The sequence below is a fragment of the Sciurus vulgaris genome, assembly GCF_902686455.1.
Source record: "Sciurus vulgaris genome assembly, chromosome: 10".
Taxonomy (NCBI): domain Eukaryota; kingdom Metazoa; phylum Chordata; class Mammalia; order Rodentia; family Sciuridae; genus Sciurus; species Sciurus vulgaris.
Window position 1 is genome coordinate 70,430,568 of NC_136470.1, and position 27,510 is coordinate 70,458,077.

At 43.0% G+C, this 27,510-nt stretch overlaps 1 protein-coding gene across 2 annotated transcripts in view; it reads right to left on the reverse strand.

Annotated features, from left to right (window-relative positions):
* Positions 1-1,179: 1,179 nt before the first annotated feature.
* Positions 1,180-27,510, reverse strand: part of GPR156 (G protein-coupled receptor 156) — a 90,952-nt gene continuing 64,621 nt past the window's right edge. For both annotated transcript variants that reach the window (XM_079155297.1, XM_079155298.1), the window contains 7 exons: positions 21,035-21,164; positions 20,666-20,776; positions 16,599-16,724; positions 15,669-15,764; positions 12,264-12,500; positions 6,458-6,616; positions 1,180-2,578 (listed from right to left, as the gene is read on the reverse strand). In XM_079155297.1, the coding sequence (XP_079011423.1) occupies positions 1,241-2,578; positions 6,458-6,616; positions 12,264-12,500; positions 15,669-15,764; positions 16,599-16,724; positions 20,666-20,776; positions 21,035-21,164 (2,197 nt within the window). In that variant the 3' untranslated portion in view covers positions 1,180-1,240. The remainder of the gene's footprint in view (positions 2,579-6,457; positions 6,617-12,263; positions 12,501-15,668; positions 15,765-16,598; positions 16,725-20,665; positions 20,777-21,034; positions 21,165-27,510) is intronic.

Sequence of the window (27,510 nt, forward strand, 5' to 3'; positions counted from 1 at the left end):
GCAGCATGGTACTGGGGAAATCACCTCATTTATCTAAGCCTCATATTCCCCATTTGTAAAAAGAAGAGTGTCTACATAACAGGATTATCATAGGAATTACTGAAATTTGATACTGTCAAGAACTGAGCCAGACTCGAGTGTAAAGTTCACAACCTGTTTTCTTCCTAGCCTTCTTGTCATCCATTTCTTCCTTTCTATGTCCCTATTTTGTTTCCAGGTTTATGTATCTTCAGTGGTCATGTAATCCCAGTGGAATTAAAAGCACCTCTTCACCAGCAGGGCCTCCCTGTCCCGACAGAAATTGCTGGAACATGCTTCCCCCACACAACACCACAGCACTGGGAGAGTCAGGGCATGGGCTTCAGGATCAGAAGACATTCAGGGCCTCAGGTACTATTTTAGCCTAGGAAAGAGATCTGGGTCACCCGTGGGCACATGGAGACCAGACTGTCTTGGGGATGATGGTGAGTGAGATGCCAGAAAGGAAGATGGAACCTCAGGGCCTCTGGGCTGCATCTGATTAAAAACTGGAATTCATGGGTGGTGCTGTTTACAACCTTCAGTAGAAAGAAACCCACCCCTCCAGGGTTGGAAGGACCAAGGATATAGAAGAGTCATCTGGTTTTTGTTTGTTGATACTGGGGATTGAACCCAGGGATGCTCTACTACTGAGCCATATCCCTAGCCCTTTTTATTTTTATTTTGAAACAGGGTTGTATTGAGTTGCTGAAGGCTTCACTAAATTGCCCAGGGTGACCTTAAACTTGCAATCCTCCTGTCTCAGCTTCCCAAGTAGCTGGGATGCCCAGCATAGGCGACTTATTCTCCTGGAAGGTCTGTCCACCAAAAGGTCAGTTGATGAGTCACAGTCCACAGCTTAGGTTCTGCAGAAACCTCTCCATTTTCCTGTCCATCCAATCATCTATCTGGTACATTAAGAGTTCCATAGAATGCAGGCTGACATGGACAGAAAACTCCATGTGCTCCTTTAGCACTAAAAATTTTATTCAAGGAGTTGTTATCTTCTATAGTCACTCAACTGGAGTCTTTGACAGTAATGCTGTGAGGTAGTAGCAAGACAGGTAATATCTCTCTTTTTATGATCAAGAAGTTCTTAAAGTAACAGAGAGCACAGCTGAAACACAGTCAGAGCTGGTCAGATGCGGGGCACTGGTCTGGCTTTCCTTCTATAGGCCCCAGCTGGACTGACCTTTATATCCAGACTAACCCCTGCTGATTTTTATACCAGTGTGGGTTTCAAGTCATCTTTGAAGTTCACAATGGGCTTGGAGCGGGCCCACAGCTTTTCCCAGGAGGCCAACCCCCCAGAAGGTTCAGGGTCAGAGTCTGAGGTACCACTGTCACTGGAATCAGAGGAGCTCTGGAAGCAGATCTCACAGTAGGGTCGGTGGCAGCGGCAGAAGAACTCATCTGAGCTGCTGGACTCAGTGTCAAGGTAGTTGCACTGAGAAGACAGGAAGGGACAGCCAGGGACGCCTGGGGGCCAAAGCTGCTGCTGTTCAGGCAGGTCTGGTGAGTGGGGTAGGCGTGAGGCAGTGGGACTCTGTGCTTGGGCAGAGGCGGAAGGCTGGTGAGGAAAGGCTGCATGGCTCTCTTCAGCCCCCTGGAGCTCTGTCTGGCCTTTGCTGCCCTCCAGGGGACCTGGTCTAACTTGAGGATCTGGAAGTAGTGAAGGATTCCTGGAAGAAAGCCTTAGTAACTTAGAATCAGCAGTTTGGAGGTACAGCCGGGGGTTGTCCCCACTCTGCACATTCAGCCCACTGTGTGCCCCAGAATCAGTCTTATCTGCCTGTTGCCACACATAGGAGGGTACAGAGCCAGAAAAGTGTGAGCGGGCCCGCTGAGCTGCCCACCTCCTCCTCACCACATATGGGCTGAAGCCCAGCTCCCTGGAAAGGGGCATCTTCTGGGGGCTGCGGGCAGCACTGCTTTTCCAGATCTGCAGAGGACGAGATGGGGAAGCAGAGAGGGGAGCCTCAGGGCCCAGGTCCAGTTCTTGTAAGACTTCCTGAAGCTTTTCCCTGACTGCTGAACTGACCCTAGGTAGTCTCTCTGGGGAAGTCTCTGAGCTCTGCCTTTGTCTCTGGAGATCAGAGGCCCCTCCACTTAGTACAAGACTCTGGCTGGGGGCCTCAGATCCCTGGTCTCTTCTTTCTGGACTTTGTCTTTGCTCAGCCTGTGGCTTCTGGCTACAACCCAAGTCTAGACGATCAGAAAAGTCTTTCAAGTCAGGCATCTTTTCCTTTTGGCCTGGGGAGGGGCTGGTGTCCCTCCCAGATGCCCCAAGGCTCTGCGTGTGTGGGGAGGGCACTGAAGTACACTGGAAGTCCTGGGCAGCTGTGTCCACATCATTCTGAGAAGGAGAGGGATATTCTGAAGGTCCCTGAGCTGTGAGATCATTGGCAGAGACTGTAGCTGGGACATCCTTGCCCTGGAAAGAGGTGGGTGGGACAGCCCACTCTGGGGAGTCATAGGTGCACTCAGCAGACATCAGCCTCACCAGCTTCTCTTTGGCATTGTTTACTTGTTCCTGCAGGCTTTCAATCACAGCATTTTTCTGTAAAATAAAAGCAAACCATCAACCAAAGATGATACCGAGGATTCTACACGGCCTCTTATAGTGCAGAAAGTGTGGCAGCAGAAGACCTTGGTTTAAATCCCTTCTTCCAATGTACTGGGTCTAAGAAAGTACCTCCATCAGGAGAAGTGAATCGAGATTTGAGCAAAGTGCACAAATTTGAGTTAGCACAGTAACTCAATTAAGGCCGCTGTGATTTATTGTTGCTATGATCTTCACCTGCTCTCCCATCCTCCAGGCTGTGGCACTGTGAGGAGAGAGGCGACCCCGTCTTTCTATTGCTGGCTGCGGCAGGATCCTCTCACCTTCCCCAGAATCAAGAGGCTCAGTTTACTCAGCACGACACTGGTCTGAATGGGGTTTGGGATGGTTTTACTCTGGATTTCTCAGAATTTTGTAAATGACAGATGAATCTGAAATACCTCTCCAGGGGATGTACAAATGGGGAAATAGGTAGTTTGCCTCTTGCTAAGCAGCTTGGAAAATGGGAAGAACAGGGAGAAAAGAGGAGATTCCTGAGCCAAATCTGATTGGATCCAGGAGAGGCTCATGAGAAGAATCTTGGGTTTGTGTCGTCACCACATCCCCAGGCTGGACCTCTGCAGGTGAGAGGCTAAAGCTACCTGATGGCAATGTCATCAATATCTCCTAAAGGAGTATGTGCATCACAATCATTGCAGAAGTTTTAAATAAATAAACAAATAAACAAAAAGGAATTAGGAGGCCTAAGTCCTTAGTAGCTTGATTCAGTAACTATAGAATGGTGCTCAGAAGATGAATGAAGCTGGGGAAGTTCTGCAACTGAGCTGCCTGCCTGTTGCATGAATGTTAATGGATAAACAGGCTGTGCCCAGGAGTGATGGCAGATGACAGCTGCAAAGGTGTTCCCATTCTGTCTCCAAATTTGTGGGGCAGGAAGTAGGAGGAGGATTAGCAGTGGGTGTACTGGGTGTGAATGCACTCTGGACATCTGCCTGTGGTGCAACAGTGGATTGTCTTTCCATCTTTGGAAAATTCTGATGCTCCAAGGCAGAGAAGTATGGATGAGATCTTAACAGATGGTCTTAGGGCAGATGATACAGGGTCAAGGGTTTCAGGAAGGCAGTAATGGAAGCGTTGTATTCTAGGAAGGGTTTCTCTGAGGACCAAAATGCTGCCTCTTTGTTGCTGTCCTCTGTAGAGGCTAAGGCTGAGCATTTGGACATCCATTTATCAGGCGCTAGAAATAAAGGATATTCCCTTTTTTTTAGGATAACTAGTATGATTTCTCATGGACCCAACCTGGGGCCACTTCTCAAATTTACAGGGAAGTGTTGTTTAGAAATTATCTTTCCAGGGGTAGTGACTTAAGTAAAATAGACAAATAATCTAGCAGCAACTCCCCAGGCAGACCCATCACTCCCCATGTACAAGCAGGAATGAGGTTTTCCTGACAGTTTTGGTACTCCCAGTTTCCTATGATTTAGTTCACTTTGTTACCATCAGGAGAGAGGCCAAGACCAGTGAGTGACTGGTGAATCAGGCGGAAGGGGCTGCAGCTGAGCACCTGCCTAACAGTTCTCTCTCCCTACTGCGGCATGGGGAGCTCTGGGCGTAGCTGGATGAGTGTGGATGACTCAAGGCTCAGCAGGGGCAGAGCAAATGAGTAACAGGGGAATATTCAGGATCTTCCTGATGTCTGGGATGTGCCAGATCTCTCTGAGGATCTAAGAGAGGGAAGTTGGGATGGCTGCAGGGGACCCCAATCCCCTCCTTCCTCCACCAACCCCTCTTCCCGAAGCTCACCCTGTGCATTGTTCTGGTGGCTTCAGGAGGCCTTCACTGCCCCATGGAGTCAAGAAAAAGTCATCAGCAGATGATAGTCACTCCAACTGGTGAAAGCTAAGTGCTGCCTTTTTGTGCCTTGTGCAAAGACTTCTTCAAGTACAGAAAAATACTTTAAACCTTGGGTTGGGAAGAATACTCTCCTCCCAGTAAAGCAAACATCTGAAGCTGGCTGGTGACAAATTTAGAAACATCAGCATAAACAGTATATTTCCCTTCTTCCAGAAAAGGAAATGGGACTCTTTCTTCAGCATGGCTGCATACTAATTAGAACCCATCATGATGCCAAAATATGACCTACAGTGACGGCTGTTTTTAAATGAGTTTATTAATTATTACTTTTGGTGCACTGAGGGAGCAAACAGCCAACAGGTGTTTTCACATAGGGTGCAGGCCATAAGACGCAACAGAGCCAACCTCTCATATCTCTGGGTCTAGGAAGAAAAGGGTTAGGCAAGTTTCCTGTGTGGCAGAGTATGAAGGGGAGGTTCTCTCTGCTGCCTTCACACAGACTGGGTGGTCAGTGACAGATGCTGACCCTGACAGCTTCCAGGGGACTCCTGACCATCAGAACAAGAGGGGCGAGAATGAGAAGATGGATCACCCAGATCATGGGAAAGTACGAGAAAGGCACCAGGGTTGCATAGGGGGCTGCATAAGAAGAAAACTGCCAACTGGGAGGCTGGAGTCAGTGTTTGCATGCACATTGTTCTACCAGAGATTATCTGCACCTATTCATCATGCAGAGCTAGCACTGGGGATGCCAACGTGAGACCCTCTCTCGACTGCCATGGGGCCCAAGGTTGTTCTAGCCAAGTTTCTGAATGTCTGTTTAGTTGGAGGAGAAAAATGCTTCTGTGAAGACTTCACAGAGCTTCAAAGGCAATGTTACTCCCTTTCCAGGTGGGGGAAGTCTGGCTTTGAAATAATGTCCTGAATGTTTAATAAACAGTAGGTAAATGGGGAAGTGTTACTGTGGTGGGCAGAAAAGGTCCAGGGCTGAGGCTATGGTGTGGGAGACTAAAGGGGCAGGTCTGCCCTCCTCTGGAGCTTCTTAGGTTCCCACCACACCATTCTCTCCAGAACTGTTAATAACAAGGGGCAGTCCTATTAGAAAAAGTACATTTTGCCAAGTGGCACCTACCCAGGTATACTCAGTATTGAAAAAAACATGGAATGTAATTTAGTTAGTGTCAAAATACTGACTAATCCCTTGGGCCCTGTGCCTTCTTCCTGAGGAATGCAGCCCTCAAGCTCTTCCACGTGCTTGACTCAAGCCCACGCTGTACTTGTCTGGGAGAGGGGCCAACTCTGTCTCAAGAACAGAAGAAAGAAGGGCTGGGGCTGTCTGACCCCCCTTGGTGCTGTAGTGACATTCAGAGGCCTTTGTTTCAGTGCCCTTTCATATGTGAAGACAGGGCTGGACTTCCTAGGCTTACAGGATGATTAGAGGAGCCAGTAAGGGCCCTGTGGGATCTTGGCTGTGATGTACTATTCTAGGTAAAGAAAGAATGTATCACACAGATGCTGAGGTCCACTATAACTTGGGGCCTTTACAGTGCTGTTCCCTCTGCTCAGAATGCTTTACCCTGTACTCTTTGCCGGATCAATTTGTACTTCAGTTCACTTTCAGTGAGCCTTTTCTGACTGCTCTAAATTAGGTCCCTTTGTCCCTACCACCCATTATTCTATACTACCCTGATTATTGTATACCACCCTGATTTTCCCTTCATAATTCTTATCACAATTTATGATTACTTGTTCATTTAATCAATATCCATTTCCTCCACTAGACTGTGAGCTCCATGAAGGTAGGAACTGTGTTTGTTTTGTTCTTCAGCACTGAGTACAATGCCTGAAACATAAAAATGACTAAATATACACCTATTCGTTGTCTGTGAAGTCACTGGGAAATGTAGAGGTTTTGCTTGCTGTTTGAGAAAGTGGGGGGAGGTTGGCCATGAAAGCATGCAGGGCCCACCGGTGCATGACTGGAGTGCTTTACAGGGAGTCTGCCAGGCAGGGCTAGCTTACTTCTGTGAGGAGCCTCTCCATGGAGCTCTTCTCTCCTCTCAGGTGGCAGGTCTGTTCATCATCAAACTGGGTATGCAAGCTTTTGCTGGGAGTGCTGAAATATTTGGCCATGTGTCTGATTGTTTGGTTTTCCCCTTCAAATGCCTTCCATTGCTTCAGCTGTTAGAAAAAAGAACACATGCTATTTATTTAATTACACACCCAGAAATACATTTCCTCATTTTTTCTCATAAACACTGTCACATGTACACATATGCACAGACCATTCTCTCCTCAAAATGTACTTTGCTCTGGAGGATAGACAGGAGTGACAGAAAGCATAAAGAATGTTGAAACTATATAGTTTAAAAATGCCCAAGGAAGAAGATGACAAGTAATGAATAACTTGTGCTCTCTACTGATTGCCAAACTGAACAAAGAAAATCATAGCTGAAGTATACTTCTAGAGCCATATTCTAAAGCCAGAGTTTAGGAGGTTAAACCTTCTAAACAGTGTATGTTTCAAATGAAACTATTTCTAGTTGTGTATAGCTGCTGTTCATTAGTTTTTATTTGCTGAGTAATGATGTGCTCCCTGCTGCTGAGAACTCAGTTCTTGTTAGTGGTCTTCTAATCCTAATCAATGAGCAAGGCTCCAATAGATAGGAAACCACAGATGTCAACAAAAATGATGGACATCAGGTCTGACACATGGTTGTATTTTTCCCTTGACAAATGAGGAAAGATTCCAGTAGGATTGTGCTTGTCTAAGCTCACACAGGAAGCTAGTGGCAGACCCATAGTTGTAACTTGGGCACTATGCCACACTGCGTATGCTCCCTCAACTGATTTAGAAACAGACTGTTAGCTGTGGGGTTCTAGGGGAAGTTCTTCAGCAGAAACTGGCCCCGAGGAACAATCTGTAGAGGCATGGGCTGGTTCCCTTTAATAGGGATGGAGCTGACATGGAAAATTCACAAACGGGTCTGCTCCGGAGCCTCTGGGACACATGCCTACATGTGAGTGCCCATGATGTGGACTGACGGGCACAGTAGTGGGGGCTTTTCTCTTTCCTTCAGGAACCCCCAAAACCAAGTGTCCTAGTGATGGACACTGAGGACTCTGGCATATTAGTTTGAGGAATGCTGCTGAAGTGTCTATGGAGAGCCTCAAAGGAAATCTTGGATCTCCTTGGTCACTCACCAACATTTATTAAACTCTGAGTATGGAGTATAACCCAAATTCCATAAATCTCAGATGGAATCCTAGATTTCACTCTTAATTTCAGTACCACTTGCTCACCCAAGTCTTCTTGGATCCTGTGTTGACTCAGCACATGTCTTCATGGTATCAGGAGTCATGGTATCAGGTCAGGCCAGGAACCTCCCTCTCAGTTGCCCTTCCCAAAAGGTCCCCTCATTCAGAGCCAAGTGGTGGTTCACTGCTGGACTCAGGAGCTACTGGAACCAATGCCCCTCTTTGGTCTTATGTGGATGGAGCAGACCTCCTAAAGTTAGTCTCTAAACAATGTCCCGGCAGTGCCACAGGATGTCTGTCCCTCTCAGCATCTCCCTTTCCTTAGCAGTACAGCCTTTCCCTCTTTGCCCCCAGCACTCTGAGTCTGATCCCTCTCTGCAGAGCTGCCAGAGAACTGCTAAATATGGGTTTAAGGGCACTTCTGGGCTTTGGGTTGGTCTCTCCTTAAGTGGCCGGGTGCATCCCTGCTTAATTCCTCATTTGTGAAGGTCCTGCACTTAAAACTTGACCCTTCAGGGTTTCTTGATTCTAGCTATAAATAATTCTCAGGTTGTAAAGTGCTTCCTTCAGGACAGGCATATTCTTGTTTTCTCAGCCTCCAGGCTATGTGGGTGTGGGAGGCTGAGTAATGGCCCCTCAAAGATGCTCATTTGCCTCTGAATCCATGGAACCTGTGCATATGTTGCCTTACATGGCAAAATGAACTTTGTAAATGTGATTAAGGATTATCCTGCATAGACAGATTATCCTGGATTATCCAGGTCAGTCCAGTGTAACCACAGAGTCCTTTTAAGAGGGAGGCAGGAGGATCTGAGTTAGAGAAGGAAATGGAAACGGGATTGGGTGGGCAGAGAGAGAGAGAGAGAGAGAGAGAGAGAGAGAGAGAGAGAGAGAGAGAGAGAGATCTGAAGATACAATACTGCTGGCTTAGGAAGTAGAAGAAGGGACAGGAGACAAAGAATGTAGGTGGCCCTCAGAAGCTGGAAAAGACAGGGAAACAGATCATCCCTAAGAGACTCCAGAAGAAATGAGACCTACTGACACCTTGCTTTTAGCCAAATAAGACCCACTTCAGATTTCTAACCTCCAGAACTGTAAGATAATACATTTGTGTTGTTTTAAGCCACTAAGCCTGTGGTAATTTGTTACAGCCTCAACAGGAAACTACTACCAGGGCATTAAATGTCTAGTCTCTAACAGGTTACTCCTGGGGCTTTCAGAAGCTCACCAAATGCACCTCTCTCACTTCCTGCCACTCTCCTGTTGTTTCCACTTGTGCTGCAAAAACAACAGACTTAGGTATTCTAAACATACCTACCTAACATACTCTGTCTCACACCTCTCTGCCTTTGGTCAGTGTTATTCCATCTAAAAGGAACCCACCCACTGTTCTTCCCTCATCTGCTCAGAGAACTCTTACTGTTCCTTCAAGGCTGCAAACACCTCCTTTGCTAAGAAGGCGCCACTGAGTTCCTCTTCCTCAAGCCTGTGTAAAGTTTTCCTCAAGATTTTAATTCCTTTCATGCCTGTTCCCCACTAGCCTTAGGAGGTGGGGCATGCATTTCACGCATGTTCCCAGCAACTAAGAAATGGCTGGATGGATACATGAATAAATGAAAGAAGCTTTTCTTTAAGAAGCTCTCCAGTCTAGAAGGAGTGCTGGGACACAGACAGAACTATAAGGCAGAGTAGAAAGTCCTTGTATGCTCTTGGAGGCGCAGGTGAAACACTGTGGGGGCCAGGGGAGAAACAGTGTTCTGTCTCAGGACCCGCCTGCCTCTCACAGGGAATGAAGGGTGGGAGGATGGTTCACGTTCGGGTCACAAAAGCAAAGTCTGCCTGATCGCTGGTGATGACCTCAGGGCTTGGCACAAACACTTAGGCATTTCCTGAGTGCCCTTGTAGAAGGCTGTTTGGTCCCCTTGCCTCCTTGTCATCCACTTCACTGGCTCTCCAGCGCCGCCTAGAGGCCTCCGGGGGCATCTGTGCCTTCACTATCACAAACCCCACCCCATCGCAGAGGGGCCTGGAAGCTGGCGGCCAGGAGGTCGCACCTCACTGCGAACCGCCACCCCGCCGGCGGTGGAGCCCCTCTCACGCAATTTCCCCAGTTTACTCAGCAGTCCTACTGTCCTGGGGATACACAGTGCACGTCTCACAGGGAGAATCGTTTTTTCTACCAAAGGGTCAGATGGGGAAATCAGTTTAGGGACAGTCGTTTTTACATTTCGAAAAAGAAATTTTGAAAAGAATGTATCTCCTAGGCTTCAAATACAATAGACTGTAAAATATATATTTTTAGTCTCACATTATGGTCAGCTCAAGAGGAGAAAGAATGTGGGAGAGAAAACAGAAGAGAGATAAAGAGAAAAGAAGCTCAAGCTAGGAGGAAACCAGGGAGGGAGACAGAAGAGAAAGGCCAAGGCCTTCCATCCACACAGTTCCTGTACCCCATAATTCCATCTTCACTCCCACCCCAACACAACAAGTGCTCGCTGCTTAGTTAAAACCTGGAAGTCAGACGTCAGCTGTGTGTCATCCTGCTTTGTTGTGTTCACTGTAGAGGGAGTGTACCTAGAGTCACTACTGTCCTAGGTGCTGAGGATGCAACCAGAGGAAGCTGAAGTCGCTTGGCTAAGGTTTAGGATGCAAAAGGGTCGGGGTGAGAGGTGGGGTGGAGAGGAATTGTGAACTGCAAGTTTCCTTCATAGGTCCTTCCCCTTGAATTTCTAGTATTACATGGGAAGAGCTATATTTTTCTAGTAATATAAAAATATTTTCCTGGTCTTTCCCTCATGTTTACAATGCAGCTGCCATTGCTTCAGGTATCACATTCAAAACAGGAAGAAGATAAAAGGGGTATGTGAACCATACTTACTTATCTATTTCTCTCTCTCTCTTTCTCTCTCCCTCTTTCTTCCTTTCTCTCTCTCTCTCTCTCTCTCTCTCTCTCTCTCTCTCTCTCTCTCTCTCTCTCTCTCTCTCTCTCTTTCATTTTTTAGGAAAGTAAAAACTTTCTCAGAACTCTCCCAGAAAGACTCTAGTGTTCCAACAGTGTCACAGAAACACCTCCACCTGTCAGGGAGCCTAGAAAACACTCAGTTCTTTCAGCCTATGTTGTGGAGATAAGTGAGGAAGAAAGGGGTTGGCAAAGAGGTTACCAATCAATAAAGTTGGCCACAGGGCCTAAGAGAAGGCTTCCAAAAAGGCTCCTTTTTGTTGACTTTACTCAGTGTTCCAGGGAGGAACAGTCTTTGCTTTTCAGAGCCCATTTCTGCTACATTCCGGACAATAAGTCTCTGCCCTCAATGGCTTCTTCCAGCCAGTTCTTACAACATGAAGATTCAGCAAACATCCTCCAATTTCTGACACAGACGTAACACCCATCCTTCGATTCTAATGCTCCTGTTGATTTTTCCATATTTGTTGATTAAGTTGAATATTTTAATAAGAATTTGTAAGCAGGAAGAAGAGTAATGGGCTCATGCTTGTGTCATGTCATCATGCCCCAAAGTATACTCTTCTCTTAGAAAAATACACTGAAACCTTCTATCAGCCAACGCTGCAATGATGGGTTAGCTCTCTCATGAGGAAGTAGTTCAGTCACCTGGAAGCTGCAGAATGGGGACTTGAAGGAAGAGTGGGGTGAGGGAGGCCTCAGGGGGAGGAAAGAAGGACTAGGGGGAAATAGCAAAGTGCCTGGTGCTGAGTTTTTGAGCTTGGATAGGTGGGTGTGGGGCTGCTAGTGCACTGTGGGAACAATCACACCTCACTTTCCATTCTGAGCCTCTGAGTGCCTTCTCCTGTCCTCTGACTCCCTTTCTTCCTCTTTGCTGTCTGAATAATTCTGCTTCTTAATCCCCATAATATCAAACACATTTTTATTTATCCCTGTTGTAAAAAGAAGAGGAACATTCTAGATTTTCCTCTAATAAAAAGAAAAGGAAAAGCATTTTAAATCACAAAGTTCCAAATTAATTTTTCCCTGTGAATCTGCACTCTTGAGTAGGAAGAATTGTTTCTCCCTCCCAAACTAGCAAAAAAAACTAATGTTATCAAGATGAAGGGGAAAATAGGAATGAGTGAATCAGACTAGAGAGGGGTGTAAAAGCAGGAATCAGGCAGCCACCAAGGAATAGACACTGTCACTGCTTGGGTCTCTCTGGCCTGCCCTCCTAGCTGACCAGAAGCAGAGCTGTCCTCCCCCAGGTTAGTGAGGAAGGAGAGAGGGGGCCCCTGTTGCCCCCCACCCCCCACTCTTTTTTTGGTACCAGGGATTAAACTCAGGGGCATGTGACCACTGAACCACATCCCCAGCCCTATTTTATATTTAGTTTAGAGACAGGGTCTCACTGAGTTGCTTAGCGCCTTGCTTTTGCTGAGGCTGGCTTTGAACTCTCAGTCCTCCTGCCTCGACCTCCCAAGCCTCTGGGTCCTGCCTTCTTTTTGACTCTCCAACAAATGGCATGGAAAGGTGTCAGTAGAAAGCAGAATGAACAATCTGTCATGCCCAGAGGAAACTCTAAGCGACTAAGAGAAAGGGCCTTGCAAAATCTGCTCTAGAGCATACCTGAGGAATGAAGATGAAGCAGTTGATTGTGGTTGTGCAAACAAAGATGCCTCCAGATGTGAGTCCAAAGACCAGGTTGGGCCAGGAGTGTAAGTATCTGGTGACTACAAAGAGCAGTCCTGCAGCCAGTACCAGGAGGTTGACCCCAACCATGATGGTTAGGGACTGATTCACAGGAGGAGAGCTGACATGGTCTGTCAGGCCAGCCAGGTAGGCACCATACAGCAAGAACAGCCCCTGGAAGAGAAGAGGGGAACCAGAGGCACAGAGAAGTGGAATAACATGTTAAAGAGCAGTAGGGTTGGGATGTCTCCATAAATGTCCCCATCTATAAAAGTGGGTGAATAATACCTACCTCGAAGGGTTGATATAAAGATTTGCTAAGAAAACACATAGGAAAAACTGTGCCATCCCTTTGTACTTAGTAGGTGCTTAATAAATGTTATTTGCCTCTCTTTTACTGAGAATTAGTTTATCAGAGGCCAGAAAGTCAGCCATCAGACAGGACCCTTCTGGGGTAAGCACAGGACAGGCTCATGTGGGTGGGTTGGGCCCTGCAGAAGGGTGATGGGCACTAGGAGGGCTGCTGCGTCCATTGTGTGGTTTTTGTACTGCATGAAGCTGAAGGGACACGTGCAAGCTGAAAGCGACCTGTGGTCTGCTTCTCAAGTCCTGTGCCACAGCAGGGCACTGCCCAGAGGGAGGGACTTTTTTTCTTCTTTTAATTTTCCCAAAGACACCATCTGCTTGCCAAGCTCTGCACCTGCAAGACTGCATCTGCCTAGAAGAGATGGCATTTTCTAATTTACACAAAAGATCTCTATAGGCTAGCGGTGGCTCTGTGCCAGTGGGGGTTTATGGGAGATGAAGGGTGGAAAAAGAAGAGAACAAAGGCCAGCTGGGACTTAGGCAAGACTGTGGGGCAGGCACAGGCAATAGATGCTCCTTCTACACTTTTTGCTACTCTGTGACATTCCCTGTCCCCACCACAAAAAACTATTTTTTCCTTTTTCCTTGAACAGGAACCTGCTTTCAGAGTGCTCACTTGTACTAAAGACAAAATAACTCATAGCGCCTTAAAGTGTTGCTTTTCCCAGAAGGAGCTTTATATATGCAGAGATCAAAGCTTTAATCCAAAATCCATTGCATACAGATTCAACATATGCTCGCCTCTCTGACTATGTGTAGTACGACAATAGGTGTAGGGTGGAAGTTAGTGGTACATAGAAAAGGTCACGGGCCTGGCTTTCAGAGCACCCCAGTGTTTGGGCTGAAGATGTCCTTGTTTTTAACACAGACATGAGGATGCCATGGGGGGTGAGATGGGGCTGGGTACATAGGGATTAAAAAGGAGAAGGATGATAGAAAAGTTAGGTATCTGCAGGACACTCCCAGGGACACTGAAATAATCAACCCCACCAGCAGGGACAGCTTTATGATATTTCTTGAGCACTGGCTATACCAGGAGGGATGGGATCAGCATGGCAGAGAAGCCTTCTGGAACTCTAATGCCAAATGGGGCTGAAGGCTAAACATAGCCACCTGAGTTCTTCAATGACTAGGGGACACAAAAGTTAGGGGGCCGGTGAGGCCTGGCTTTGGGTAACTGATACCAGTTAGGTGATATTTGTCAGCATTGGGTATCATTAATCATCTTATTAGAGGTGAATGAAATTAATTCTGTGATTGTGAAATATTCAAATATATCCAGGCAAAATGGAGCACACCAGTAATCCCAGCTACTGGGGAGGCTGAAGCAGGAGGATTGCAAATTCCAGACAGCCTTGGGAATTTGACAAGACCCTACCTCAAAACAAAAAATGGTAGAGTACTTGTGTTGCATGTGTGAGGCCCTGAGTTCAAGCCCCGTTATCAAAAAAAAAAAAAAAAAAAAAAAAGGAAGAAATGTTAAATATATATATTTCTAATAAAACATTTAAATTTGGTTAAAATTCTTGCTAAAAGAAATTAGGCATGAATAAAGTATCTATACATCCATGACTACTATTTGGGTTGTCATAACTGATCCTTTCAGTCATTTGCCTTCACTGATAAGGATGGAGTAGGGATAGCTGACAGGCTCAGATGGGGGGTCCTGGAACTTAATGTAGGGATTGACTCCTCACTGACTGGCCCTCTGGGGATCTGGCTCAGTGGGTTTCCTGATGCTCAACACTCTTTCCCCCTTTCTTTCTTTGTTCCTCAGAACAATAGTACCGTGAAATGAAATGGAAATCTGAGTATATAAAGGGCAATGGAGAAAACAAGTCAAGGTGGGTCACATAGTTTTGCTATGAGCAAGTGCTGGGTTTCCCTGCTGGAGAGGGTAGAATCTGTTTCAGGGGCTTGCGGAAGTGGGAGAGGCCCTGTGTTTCTCAGAACTGTCCAGGGAACAATGGAATAATAATAATAATAATATCATCTAACATTTATTGAGCTCTTGCTATGGGCCAGGAATGATTGAAAACTTTTTGGATGTTCACCTTCTGGAGTCTTCTTTTATAAAATATTTCTATCAAAGTAACATATGTACATAATTAAAAAGCAACTGTCCCAGTCCACTATGCTGAGGCCTGTTCCTAGTGGTAGAATGGGTCAAGTTCACCTTTAAAAACCACCTACTGGTACAAAAACGCTCCCTCCAGCCATTAGCTACCCAGGCCTCCTTGTCCAGATAGTCAACGGCAGGCTCATTCAGACAGGGCTGCCCAGTTCAATGAAGCAGGTCTGCCCTTTGCCCTCAAAACTAAAAAGAAGCTAACCGTCTAATCTGTTCTGAGAACTGTCTTTACTGCCCTGTACAGGTTTCCTGTACCCTCTGGAAACAGTACCCAACATTTGCCCATCTAACAGACAAAAGAGTCTAAGGATGGGAGATCCGGGCGTATGGGAGATACTTTGAGGCAGCTAGACCCTCAAAGGACACTGTGGATGTTGCTGTCTTAGAGCCAGACCTGCATCCAACAAGAGCAAGAAGGTCAGGTGGGTGAAAGGCAGGGGATACCAAGACACAAGTCCTGAAGAAAGACACCAGACGCATAGTAGGAGCACTTAGAGTGAACTAAGCTGGATGGAATGTCTCATAATTTTCTTGCAGGGGAGCTATGGAGAAAATGGGTTTTGTCAAATCAGTTTAAAAACCAGACCATGAAATGAGAGAAACAGTGGGCAAATTCCAGATGATTCAGAGAGGACCGAATGAGGGAGTCCAAAGAGTTGAAAAATTACCCCCTGAAAAACATAGAGAAATAAAAGGCTCAAGGCTTTGAGATGTTTGCACCAACAGAGTTCTTCTCTGAGTTCAGGACTCTCTATAGACATCATTAATGGACCTCATTAATTCCTATAAGTCCCTCTTCATATCCATTTTGTTGGTGACAGACTTGATGAGATGTAGTTACCAACCTTGCATCCCAAAACGAGAGCAATCCAGACATCAGAGTACCGTGAAGCACAGAAGTGTGTGTTGGTGAAAGAGCAGGACACATCTCTCCCTGTCACCTAGGAAGAACACAGGGTAAGGACTGAGGGTACCCACAATTACCAGCATCACACAGCAGATCTTTGTGAACATCCTGGAGAATGAACTCCTCCAGAGCGCATAACTCCCCCTCAGTATGTAAATGGAAAAATGTAGGTGACTCCATTAGAACCTAAATGAGAGTGACCATGAGTTGGAGGGAAAGATGTTAAAGTTGGGTGGACACTGGATGCTGGGTGGCAGCAGGGCTTACCATTCAACTGTATGCTCTGCTACCACAATTACTTAAAATGGGCCTTGTTGAGATTACAGATCATTTCACATCATGGTCCTTTACTTGCAAATGTTGGATTCTTACATTAGATCTTGCAGTGTCATGATTCCACTGTATTCCTTAGCCTCTTGTGAGGCTGGAGAAAAGAGAGAGGTTAAATAACTTTCCCAAGGTCACATGGCTGGGGAACTTGATAGAAATGGGATGTGAACCAGGGAAGCCTCCAAAGACTACCTCAAAAACTACCTCTTCCTCTCAACAGTTAGGGGAAGGCAACTACCCTATAGCTGAAAGTTCTCATTATGGACAATGTGGACGCAGAGATAACTGCCAGGCAGATTCCAGTGTGCTGACATCTCATAGATGCCAGGAGAAGCCATCAGGGGCAGGAGGCACAGAGGAAGTGGCAATGCGGCCTACAGAAAAGGGTAGGACACTCATGGCGGCCCCAGCCCCACTTTCCTTTCTCTTCTTGTGGCAACTATGGCTACACAGTGAATTATCCTGGGAGAATGACCCCTGTGACCACAGAGGCCAGCCCAGATCAGGAATTAGAATCCCCAGGGTTTGGGTCCCTCACCGTCATGCTGACACCGAGGATCTGGAGGCACTGAATGGGATCAGTCAGCACCCATGTCAGGAGAAGGATCACATCAGCCATCACCAGGGCCGCCACCAACCCCAGCAACTGCAGGTCTTTGATAATCTGCAAAAGAGTCAAGACTGAAATGTTCTCTTGTTTGCTGGCTACATGACACAGGGACTAGAGTGTCCTACATGCTCTGAGTGGTAAGCTCCAGAGACAGCCCTCCTAAGGAGCTTCAAAGATGAGACAGACATCAAACATTTACAACGACTTTTGCATGGTAATCATAATTATTACATTAAACCTTTCCATTTGTTTAACTTTTTTACAACCTATCTTTTCTGACAAAGAATTCAAGGGGGTCTTATAAAATAAATACACTATTGTTTCTAGATATGTTTGTAGGAGTACAGACAAATCTGGAGGTTTTAGCATCAAACTCTTAATAACTATTAACTCAGGGTAGAATTGAGAGATGGGGTTGGGTACAAGAGGAATTACTAACATTTTCTTCATATACATATGAATTATATGACCTAATATGAAGAAAATATATTATTTTATAACCACAAAAATAAAATTAAGAAAAAATATACATGTCTCCTAACAGGATAAAACATTGAAAAATATCAGGGAAGAGAAAAGAAGCCTGATGAAGGCCCAGGTGGGAAGCACAGGCAGTGCTTAAGCCTTTTTTTTTTTTTTTTTTTTTTTGTAGCAGGAATTGAACCCAGGGGTGCTTAGCCACTGAGAAACATCCCCACCCCTTTTTATTTTGTATTTTGAGGCAGGTTCTCACTAAGTTGCTTAGGGTCTTACTAAGTTGGCTGGCTTTGAAATGGTGATCCTCTTGCCTCAGCCTCCTGAGTCACTAAATGGATCTAAGATTTTCATAGCCAACAGAAAGAAAGAAGCACAACCAGGTACGTGGTTTAAGGTATTTGTGAGATAAAATAAACTAGTTAGCTAATCAAACTTCTCAAATCACAATAAATAGAAACCCCCCAAAACAATCAGTGTGTGTGTGTGTGTGTGTGTGTGTGTGTGTGTGTGTGTTTGTACGGGGGCCATTATGTGTAGAGGAACAAAGAAAAGGAAGATATGATACTCCTCATTAAATATAAGGCCAAGTGAGCACATAGTGGAAAGGAATCTTCAAGATACTGAAAGAGAAAACGAAAACCTTGATTTAGAATCTGAACTCAGAAATATATTTTGTAGGGACTAGGGATGTGGCTCAGTGGAGGAACACTTGCCTAGCACGCACAAGGCCTTGGGTCCAATTCTAGAACTGGGGAAAAAGTATAAATATAAATAAATAAATATGTATATATGACATATATGTATATATATGTCATAAAAAAGGCAAAATAAAGACTTTTTCAGATATACAAAAACTGAAAGAATTCACTACTAGTACACATACTCTACAATGTTAGATATCCTTCAAGCAAAAGGAAAATGATACCAGATGAAAATGTGGAGCTATACAAGAAATTAAGACCACTGGAAATGATAACTGTGGAAAAATATATGACTGATATTTATAATTTTTATACCTCAAAAGATAATTGATTGTTTAAACAAAAGCAATAATTGTATGGGTCTTATAACATATGTAAAAATAAAAACAATAACACTCATTCTATAAGGTCAGCATTATCTTGATACCAAAGCTAGAAAAAGATACTATAAGAAAAGAAAATAGGCAATATGCACTAAAAGCACAAGTGCACAAATTATAAATGATATTTTTATAAAAATGAATAAAATACACAAAGAGGATAATACACGTGAGAAAAAATAAATTGTTTTCTCAACTTAAAAAAAAAAAGGAAAATACATCCCAGCCAATTCGCATATATCTCAGGAATATAAAGCTGATTTAATATCTCAAATCATTTAGCATAACCTACCATCTGAACAATCTAAAAAAGAAAAAACATATGACAAAACCTAACATTAATTCTTGATAAAAATTCTCAGAAAAAGGAGACTAGAAAAGAATTTTCCAACTGGATAAATGGCATCTGAAATAAAACTATAGCTAACATCCATGCTTAGTGTTGGAAAGCTGAATGCTTTCCCCATAAGACTATCTCAGGAATATCTGCCCTTACCACCTCTGTTTCAAGAACATACTGTTGTTTCTATCCAGTGCCATCAGAGAAGAGATGTTTATTCACAGATAATTGGGTCATCTATGTAGAAAATCTGATGGAATCTATAAAAAAAAGCTGCTACAAATAATATGTAGTTTAGCAAAGTTGCAGCATACAAAAATCGATTCTATTTGTATGCTATACCTTGTAGCAAAATCCAATCTGAAAGGAGAATTTTAAAAATGACATGTACAATAGCATAACAATATAACTACTTAGGAATAAATCTGGCAAAAGATGTGAAAGATCTATTTTGAAAAATACAAAAAAATGCTGAGTTGAAATTAAAAAAAAAAAACTAAATAAATGGAGAAATATACTGTTTTCGTGGGTCGAAAGACCCAACACTGTTAAGAAATCAATTCTCTACAATTTGATCTATAGATTCAACATAAATCAAGATTCTAGTAGGATTTTTGATGAGGTTGAAAAACTGATTGAAAAATTCATACATAAATTCAAGGAACCTAGACTAGTAAAAACATCATTGAAAGAGAAGAACACTATTGGAAAGCAAACATTCCCTGCTTTGAAGATGTAATAGGAAGCCACAGAAATGGAGGTAGTACAGTACTGTTGTCAAGATTTAAAAAAAAAAAAAAGCACAACAATGAGACAAAAGGAAGGGTCTTAGAAATAGATTGATACATCTCTGAGCAACTGATTTTCAACAGTGGTGCAAAGGTGAGGAAAGGACAGTCTTTTCAACAAATGGTGCAGAGACAATTGTATATTCATGTGCAAAAAAAGTGAATTTTGATTTATATATCACACCATATTCCAAAATTTACTCAAAATGGATCACAGTCCTAAGTGTAAAAAGTAAAACGCTAAAATTCTAGAAGTAACACAGGAGGACAATCTTTATATCCCTTAAGTTAGGCAAATATTTCTTATATATGATACTGAAAACTGATCCATAAATAAAGAACAAATAGGTGAATTGGAATTCATCAAAATTAGGGATGTCTTCTTATTGAATGACACTCAAATAAATTAAAAGAAAGGGCACAAAGTGTGAGAAAATCTGTGCAAATTGTAAATTTTTTATCTCAAAAAAAAAAAGCTATTTTTGGAAAAGGAATCAGTGTTCTAGAGGGATGGCTGAACTTTTTGTCCTTTTGGGCAATCTTCTTCATCTGTGTGGTTACTCACAGCTGAGCTTTTGATAAATATTCATCATGATTCGATAATATTTGCAAAAAAGTCTCATCATTCCAGAGAAGTAGACTCCAGCTGAATTATATATTAGGTCTGGAAAGAGCCTCTAGCCAAAGAGGGTGATGGTCAGGCTCTGAGGTCTGCTCAGTGCTCTAGGGGAAAATGGAGGAATGTTGACTGCGTTGATGCCAGGGACATGAAGGTGATCTGCTTTAACACTGTCCCAGGGTTGCTTCTATCTGCTGCATGGGCATCTTCTTTCTTGCTCATTGCTCTAGCCACATCCTTCTCAGTTTAAAGAATTTCCTTCTACATAGAAAAGAACTGGGCTCTAGGAGGAAAATAGCTCTGCTCACTTGCTATAGCTTCTCTGTAATCATTTGTCCTCCCTCCACTTCCAATTCACACTTGTGCCAAGCAACAGTTTCTCTGAGCATCGTGTTCTCCCTCACACCTGTGCCAGTATTGGCTTGCTCACAGATCTCTGTAGGGCCTGGAGTGGGTGTGCATGAAGCAGAGCCTATGTTCCAAGATGTATCTCCTAATAGTACTGGTTCACAGCCTTCCAGACCTGGGGCTTTTTGAGGTCACCTGAGTCAAACGTTTGAAGTGAGGAACAAGAACTTCAGATCATCCTAAAAGGGGTGAGGCCCACTAACCCGCACATGTTTCTCTAGCTTTTAATACACGTGGAGCTGCGGCCTGCAATCCAGCATTGTGTGCTTGCTGCCAACTCACCACTCTCTTGTCCGGGACTCTCTGGGTAAACACCTTGTAGAGTCGCCAGCTCTTCCCCAGAATAGGGCCAAACACAAGGGAGGTCCCAATGCACAGCATGGACAGTCTTATCTACAGGTGGAAGGTAAAGAAGCAAAAGTCAGGACGGGAACCTTCATCAGTTCTCCGTGCATTCTGATCTGCAAAGCCTCTGGTTCACAGAGGGCACTGGATCCAAGATGGACCTCAGTAGCTGAGTGTGTTAGAGATTGCCTGTGAAAATGCCCAAACCAGGGATATACGGAACCACCACTCTTGGGAGAAGTTGATGTAAAAACTTATCAAAGTTTTAGTATTATATTCTAAACAGAATTTCAAAATGTCACCTACCTGAATGAGAGTTTCCATTGAGCTCCCCACAAAAACATCTTGAATCCCAAAGAGGTAAGCGCTACTGTAAGTCAGACAACTGCCCAGCAAGGTCACAATGTTCAGATTGGGACTGGACATCTTCACAATCCTAGATGGGTTTAGGAAGAAAGACACCTGAAGTTATGACCCATAATTATCAAATTATGGCCAAAGGTCTCCAAGATCAAAGCTTTCTCCCTGGCATAATCTCCAATGTAGCCCCAGAGTGAGGGCCCCCACTAGGAAGAAACTACTCCCCTGCCCTGTGACACTTATGGTGCATTTAAATTTATTTTCAAAGAGAACTAAATTCTGGCACTTCTTGCAAAGAAGACTGACTACCTACACTCAGGAGGCAGCAGACAAGAGTTAGGAAGGTATCCATGAAGTTTAGAGTTGCTAGGGACTGCTGTATACAGCTGAGTGAATAAATAACTAGCAGGTAGATACCCAGAGAGACCGCTTGGAGCTTTTAGAAATGAGCTGTAAGGTAAACTTCTATCTGAAAAGAGGTTTGGGATATTTTGTATACTCTATGTATTTTAGTTGATATGTAAATTTTCTCCTTTCTCTACCTGATGAAGAAGAGGCAGGAGGGATGAAAAGCAGGAAATTAGGGCAGGATCTTTTCTCCAAGTAGTTTTCAATGAGGTTATAGAGCAGTTGACGATTAGAGTGAGATGTGGACAATAAGGGTCTCAGACAGTCTCAGCACCAGCAGAGATTCAGGCAGTGAACTGGGGAAAACCAAGAGAAAATCAAGCTTCCTGAATAGTGACTGATAACAATACACTGAGCAAGTAACAAGAAGGAATGTAATTGTATTTAAGCATTTTAGTCTAAACAGTGTATTCTACATAAATTTAATAAGAATCATTTGATAATTACTGGAGACAAATGTGTGTGTGTGTGTGTGTGTGTGTGTGTATATGTGTGTGTGTGTAGTTTTTTTGTTTGTTTGTTTTTTGTGGTACTGGGGAGTGAACTCAGGACTTTGCACATGATAGGCAGGTACTGAGCTATACCCTCAGTTCTTTATATTTTATTTTGAGATAGGGTCTTGCTAAATTGCCTCAGCTGCCCTCAAACATGTGATACTCCTGCCTCAGCCTGTAGATTAGCAGGAATTACACACGTGTGCCACCACACCCCACTTGATATGTTTATTTTAAATAATAGTTGAGGAGGAAGACATTCTTTCCTGTCCCTAAGTTGTGTGATTGAGTGGCTTAAATGCCAGGACCAAGGTAAAACTATCCACTTAATGCAGACTATTTTATTTTTTTTTAATTCTTTTTTATAATTGTTGATACACTTTAAATTGTACAGATTAATGTTTGACTGTGAAATTTCCATATATATGTGTATATATATATGTATATATATAATATATATATATATATACACATCATGCTTTGATCATATCTAACCTCCCTATTACCCTCCTTCTCCCCCCAACCAACCTCACCCCAACCTCCTGTTATCTTTTCACTCCTCTTCTACTTCTACTCTTCTACTTTCAGGGTTTTATTTTATTTTGTTTATTTTATTTTGTTTTTTAAATTTTCACATATGAGAGAAAATAGGACTTGTTTTTCTGTGCCTTGTTTTTTTTTTTTAATGTGAGGACCCTCCAGTTCCATCCATTTTCCAGAATGAATTAATGACATGATTTCATTCTTCTTTATGGCCGAATAATTCTCCATTGATATATACTTACTTTATCCATTCATCCATTGATGGGTAAAAGTTGATTCCATAACTTGGTTATTGTAAATGGTGCGGCAGCAATAAATGTGGGCATGCAGGTATCACTATAACATGCTGACTTCATTTCCTTGGGGTACATACCCAGCAGTGGGAAAGTTGGATCATGTGGTAGTGCTATTATTATGCTATTACTAGTTTTTTTTGAGAAACCGTCATACAGTTTTCCACAGTGGCTCTACTAATTTACATCCCACCAATCGGGTGTAAGGGTTCCTTTTTTTCCACATCCTCACCATCATTTGTTATTATTATTTTTTTTATAATAGCCATTCAGTGCAGCATATTTTGATGACAGGCAAAGTACCTGGGAAGCATCTGACAAGCAGTCCAGCAGTGCTGCATTTGCCAGTGTCATGATCACCATGTGCCAGATGGCTGGCATCTTAATACATCCACACACACAAGAATGCCAAACCCTCACCCTGAAACTCAGCCCCGTCACCACAGTCCAATGAATCCAGTTGAGCTTAACATTGTTTTGCAGTAAAAATGTTGTTTTATTTCTCTCTCTCAAAAAGTGAGAATGACTTTCATGTATACCCTTGTAAAATGGGGATAATAATAATACCACTCTTTAAGAGTTGTGAAGCACTATTGCAAAGTGCTTGTCACAGGGCCTGTCACACTGTAGGCATGTCACCAACATTAGGGACAGTACTATAATCTCACCACTGTCCATGTTTTAGTAACCTGAGGATCAACTTTTTCTTCTTCTGTTTATTTATCATCTATGCTCAATCACCAAGTTCTTTCCCTTCTGATGTCAAAGTCTTTCCCTGAGTTTCTCCTCATCTCCATTCCTGTTACTGCATTTATCCAGGATACAGGCATGTGAGAGACAGGAACTGGAATCAGGTGTGACAGGTGGGGATGGCTATGCATGCACAGCTGTGTGACCTTGAGGCTGTCATTGAACTACTCTAGGCCTGTTTCCTCTTCCATGAAATGAAGATAACACCAGCTTTCATACACCACAAGACACTGTGGGGCCCAAATGAAATACAGGCCAAAACTCTAAATTCTAAGGTGATGCAAAAATATTAATTTTTGGATTTTTCATGTAACTTTCTGCTGTCTGCAACAGTAATTTTTCCTGACTAGTACACCGCATACCTTACTTTCAGACTTATTTTCCTAAAATACCACCTTTATCACTTAGCAAGAGTGACATATAATTGGGGAGTAGCTCAGTGGTTGAGCATTCTCCTAGCATGGATGAGGCCCTGGGTTTGACCCCCAATACTGCCCCCCCAAAAGTGTGACATCTAAAAGAACATTCTTCATTCTTCTGTCATTTACCTTAAGCCTCCCATATCCAATTTAAGATCTAGCCCTATCCTACCTAAACACTTCGCTCACTCAGATCTGTCTCCTCTGTCTCTGTTTTCCAGTTGTGGACTTAGGGAGAGTGACCTTCCCTAGTTTCTTTGTCTAAGAGAGAAGGAGAAAGATGTGGTATATAGGAATAAATAGGAATAGTGCTAACCAGCATTTTCACAAAGCATTCTTTAAGAAAAGTACTACATTAGAAAGACTCATGTTGACATTGACTTAGAGCAGAAGACACTGCTGCCATGGGGACGACCACTTGGAAGCTTGAGCAGTGGTATAACCAGTGGGGGGCACTTGTGCAAGACCAGTACCCAAGACCGCCCCCTGCCCTTTGCAGCCCCTGTTTCTCAAATGCTCCTGCACATAAGCCATGGATATATGATGGTGACTTCCTTACCAAGCACCTGCCTGGATCTTACAGCCACACATCTGTTTCATCCAAGTCACTCATAGATAGGTTTCTCACTTTATTCTTCTCTGCCCCTAGTTTATTTGAATACCACAATTCTGTGTCCTTTGAGTGATTCAGTACTGCATGGAATCTTGATTTAGAATTCTTCCCTTTTCTGATCTAATTAAGAGGAACTCAATTTAGTTAGTTTTGATGAAACAGACATTACATAGCGATCACATCTTAGACACTGGTGCAAATTCATTGTCCAAACAGACATAGTATAGACTTACATACATAATTTTTTCATGCTTTTCTTCTGAACAATTTTACTGAAAACTTGCCTCAGAAAAGAAAAAGTGAATAGAAGATGATTTTCCTATTTTGTTTGGCCTAGTGAACACCTGTAAAGCCACTTAAAGGTGAATCATCTCTAATTCAGCAGGTGAATTATGTCAGGGAATGACTGCCACACTGATAGGAATTCAGTCATCAATGTCATTTATACTTTTTCTATTGAACTATTCAGCCTACATAGCTGAATAGTTTAATTGGGTCACAAACACACAATTTCCACAAAGTCGGAAGATTTAAATATTATATACTTAATTATAAATAGCCAGTGCCATCTACATTACTGTGTTCTGTTTATGACTGGGAGTCTGAAACAAAGTGGAATTTTTTTAAAAAGATATTATAGCTGTCTCATTATCTCTCTTTTTTTAAAATTTATTGTCTCAAAGTATAAGGCAAGAGTTTTCTTGATTTTTCTATTTTCAAGTAAGTTCTCTGAGTCTGTAGATAAATACCTATAGATGTCTATAGAAAAATATCTGTCTACATCTGCCAAACTTGTATAATCCTGAAATATCATTTCAATAGTCTAATGAATTCTGATGCTTAGTGGCATCCAACAACTCATGGGTATGATGTTTTAAAAATCTTTATCAAATATTGGTTTTGGAATTTGGAGACAGTATATGTGAAATTTTTGGGTTTAGAAATATGGCCTAAGATTGGGGCAGAACTATTAGAAAACTTTCCTAAGATGTCATAGGATGTGCTTTCTAAAATTCTACATGAGTTGATGTAAGTGGTGTCACTGAGATTTAACATATCCCAAACCAAATATGAATGTCCTTCCAAAAGACTTTTTAGTAAAATAATTAGAATTTAAATTATGATTCCTTTTCAACCCACTGTTTTTGATCTATGCTATAATAAGATGATAAATCTATCTCAGATAAAACTCTGAACAGTCTTATCATGTTATCTGATGTCTTTTCACAAATCTGATCTTTTTGCTGTTTTTCCCATTTCTGATGTCTGAGTCAATGTGAAACTAATTCAAATTCTTTTGCACCTCAAACTAATATTAGTGTGACTTCTAGTCATTTATATTTAAATTCTGTATCATAAGAACTGGCCCATCTTCTCCTACCGGGGCCACCATCTTAGGAGGCCATCCCAGGAGATTTCATTAACCTTTCAACCTTGAGACTTGTAAATTCCCTAATTATAATGACTTCACTTTATTCCACTCCAGACATCCACCCCCGGGGTTACACCCTGGGTCTTATGATCATGTGAAATGGTTCCACTTAAAGAATTTTAAACATCAGTATGCTGCTTTTTGACTACAATTTGTCTAAAATTTGACTTCTAGTCTTCTCTATCAACTGCTCCTCCCAAATTCTTCCCTAGTTCAGATAACAGGAATTCCATTTTTCCATTTGCTTGGACCAAAAACCTTGGTGTCATCCTTGATTCTTGCTCACTTCCCACATCCAATCTGTCATGAAATCTTGTTGACTCTATTCTCAAAATACACCCAGCACTCAATCCCTTCTCACCACCTCTGCTGCCACCACCTGATCAAAGTCTTGTTTGCAATAGCCCCCTAACTGGTCTCCCTGCTTCTACCCTGAAACTTCCCCAAAGTCTATTTTCAACATGTGTAGCAACTTGAGTGATACACTGAAGGTAATTCAGATCATGACACTTCTCTGCACAAAATCTCCCATGGTCTTTCATTTCCCAGAGGAAAAGTCAGTCTCTACATTTGCTTTGTGAGTGACTTACCTCATTGGATTCAAAGAAATAAGAGCACTATCTATATGGATGATGTCCTCAAGTCTAGGTTTGGTGCCATCCTCTATGTTCTTATAACTCCCCATGGCATATATGCATTAATAAATTATCATGTTATATAATGCCACCATTTTATGTTTGCCCCACTAGACAGTTTCTATTCTCAAAAGTCAAGCTGTTTCTAATTCATCTATATCTCAGTCCCTGGCACAGTCTTTGGAAAATGCTAAGTTTCTATAACCACTTGTGGAATGAATGTATGAATTCATTAATAGATGTGGACGGCCCATCTTTTCTTCCTAATCTCATTTTTGTCCTCTTTGCTAGTCTCACTTTTCTCTGATAAAGCCATCTTCTGTTTGGAGGAAGGATAGGAAGTAGGCAGGAGAGTCAAGTGGCTCTAAAGTGCCAGAAATCTCTGAGAGTCACAGTCTGGCTCATGCCTCTGTTAAGACAAGAAGGGTACATGTTGGATGCCAGCAGCAGTTTCAAGGAGATCCCGGTGGTCTCAGAATGGCTGAGAAGTAGCTGGCATTATTGAACACAAACAGGCCGGAAATATTTTCAAGATTCTGATTGCTATGGACTTCCACAAACATTTTGAGTTTTAGAAAATTTATACATCGCCTAGAAAATTGATACACCCCAAATCCTCAATGAAAAACCTCATTGTCTGGGTGAACCCCTCCCTGGCTTCTCTGGCAGTGTGGTGCTGAAAGGAGTCTAAACATGAAAGACAGAAAGGTTTCCTAGCAGGATGTTTGTGAAGCTTTTCCTAGTCTCTGTTTCCAGGAAAGGGCAGAATCTGAGGGAATACTTATCCATGTAGGCATATGCACATATATGTTCACTTGTTCCAATGAGATCAGGC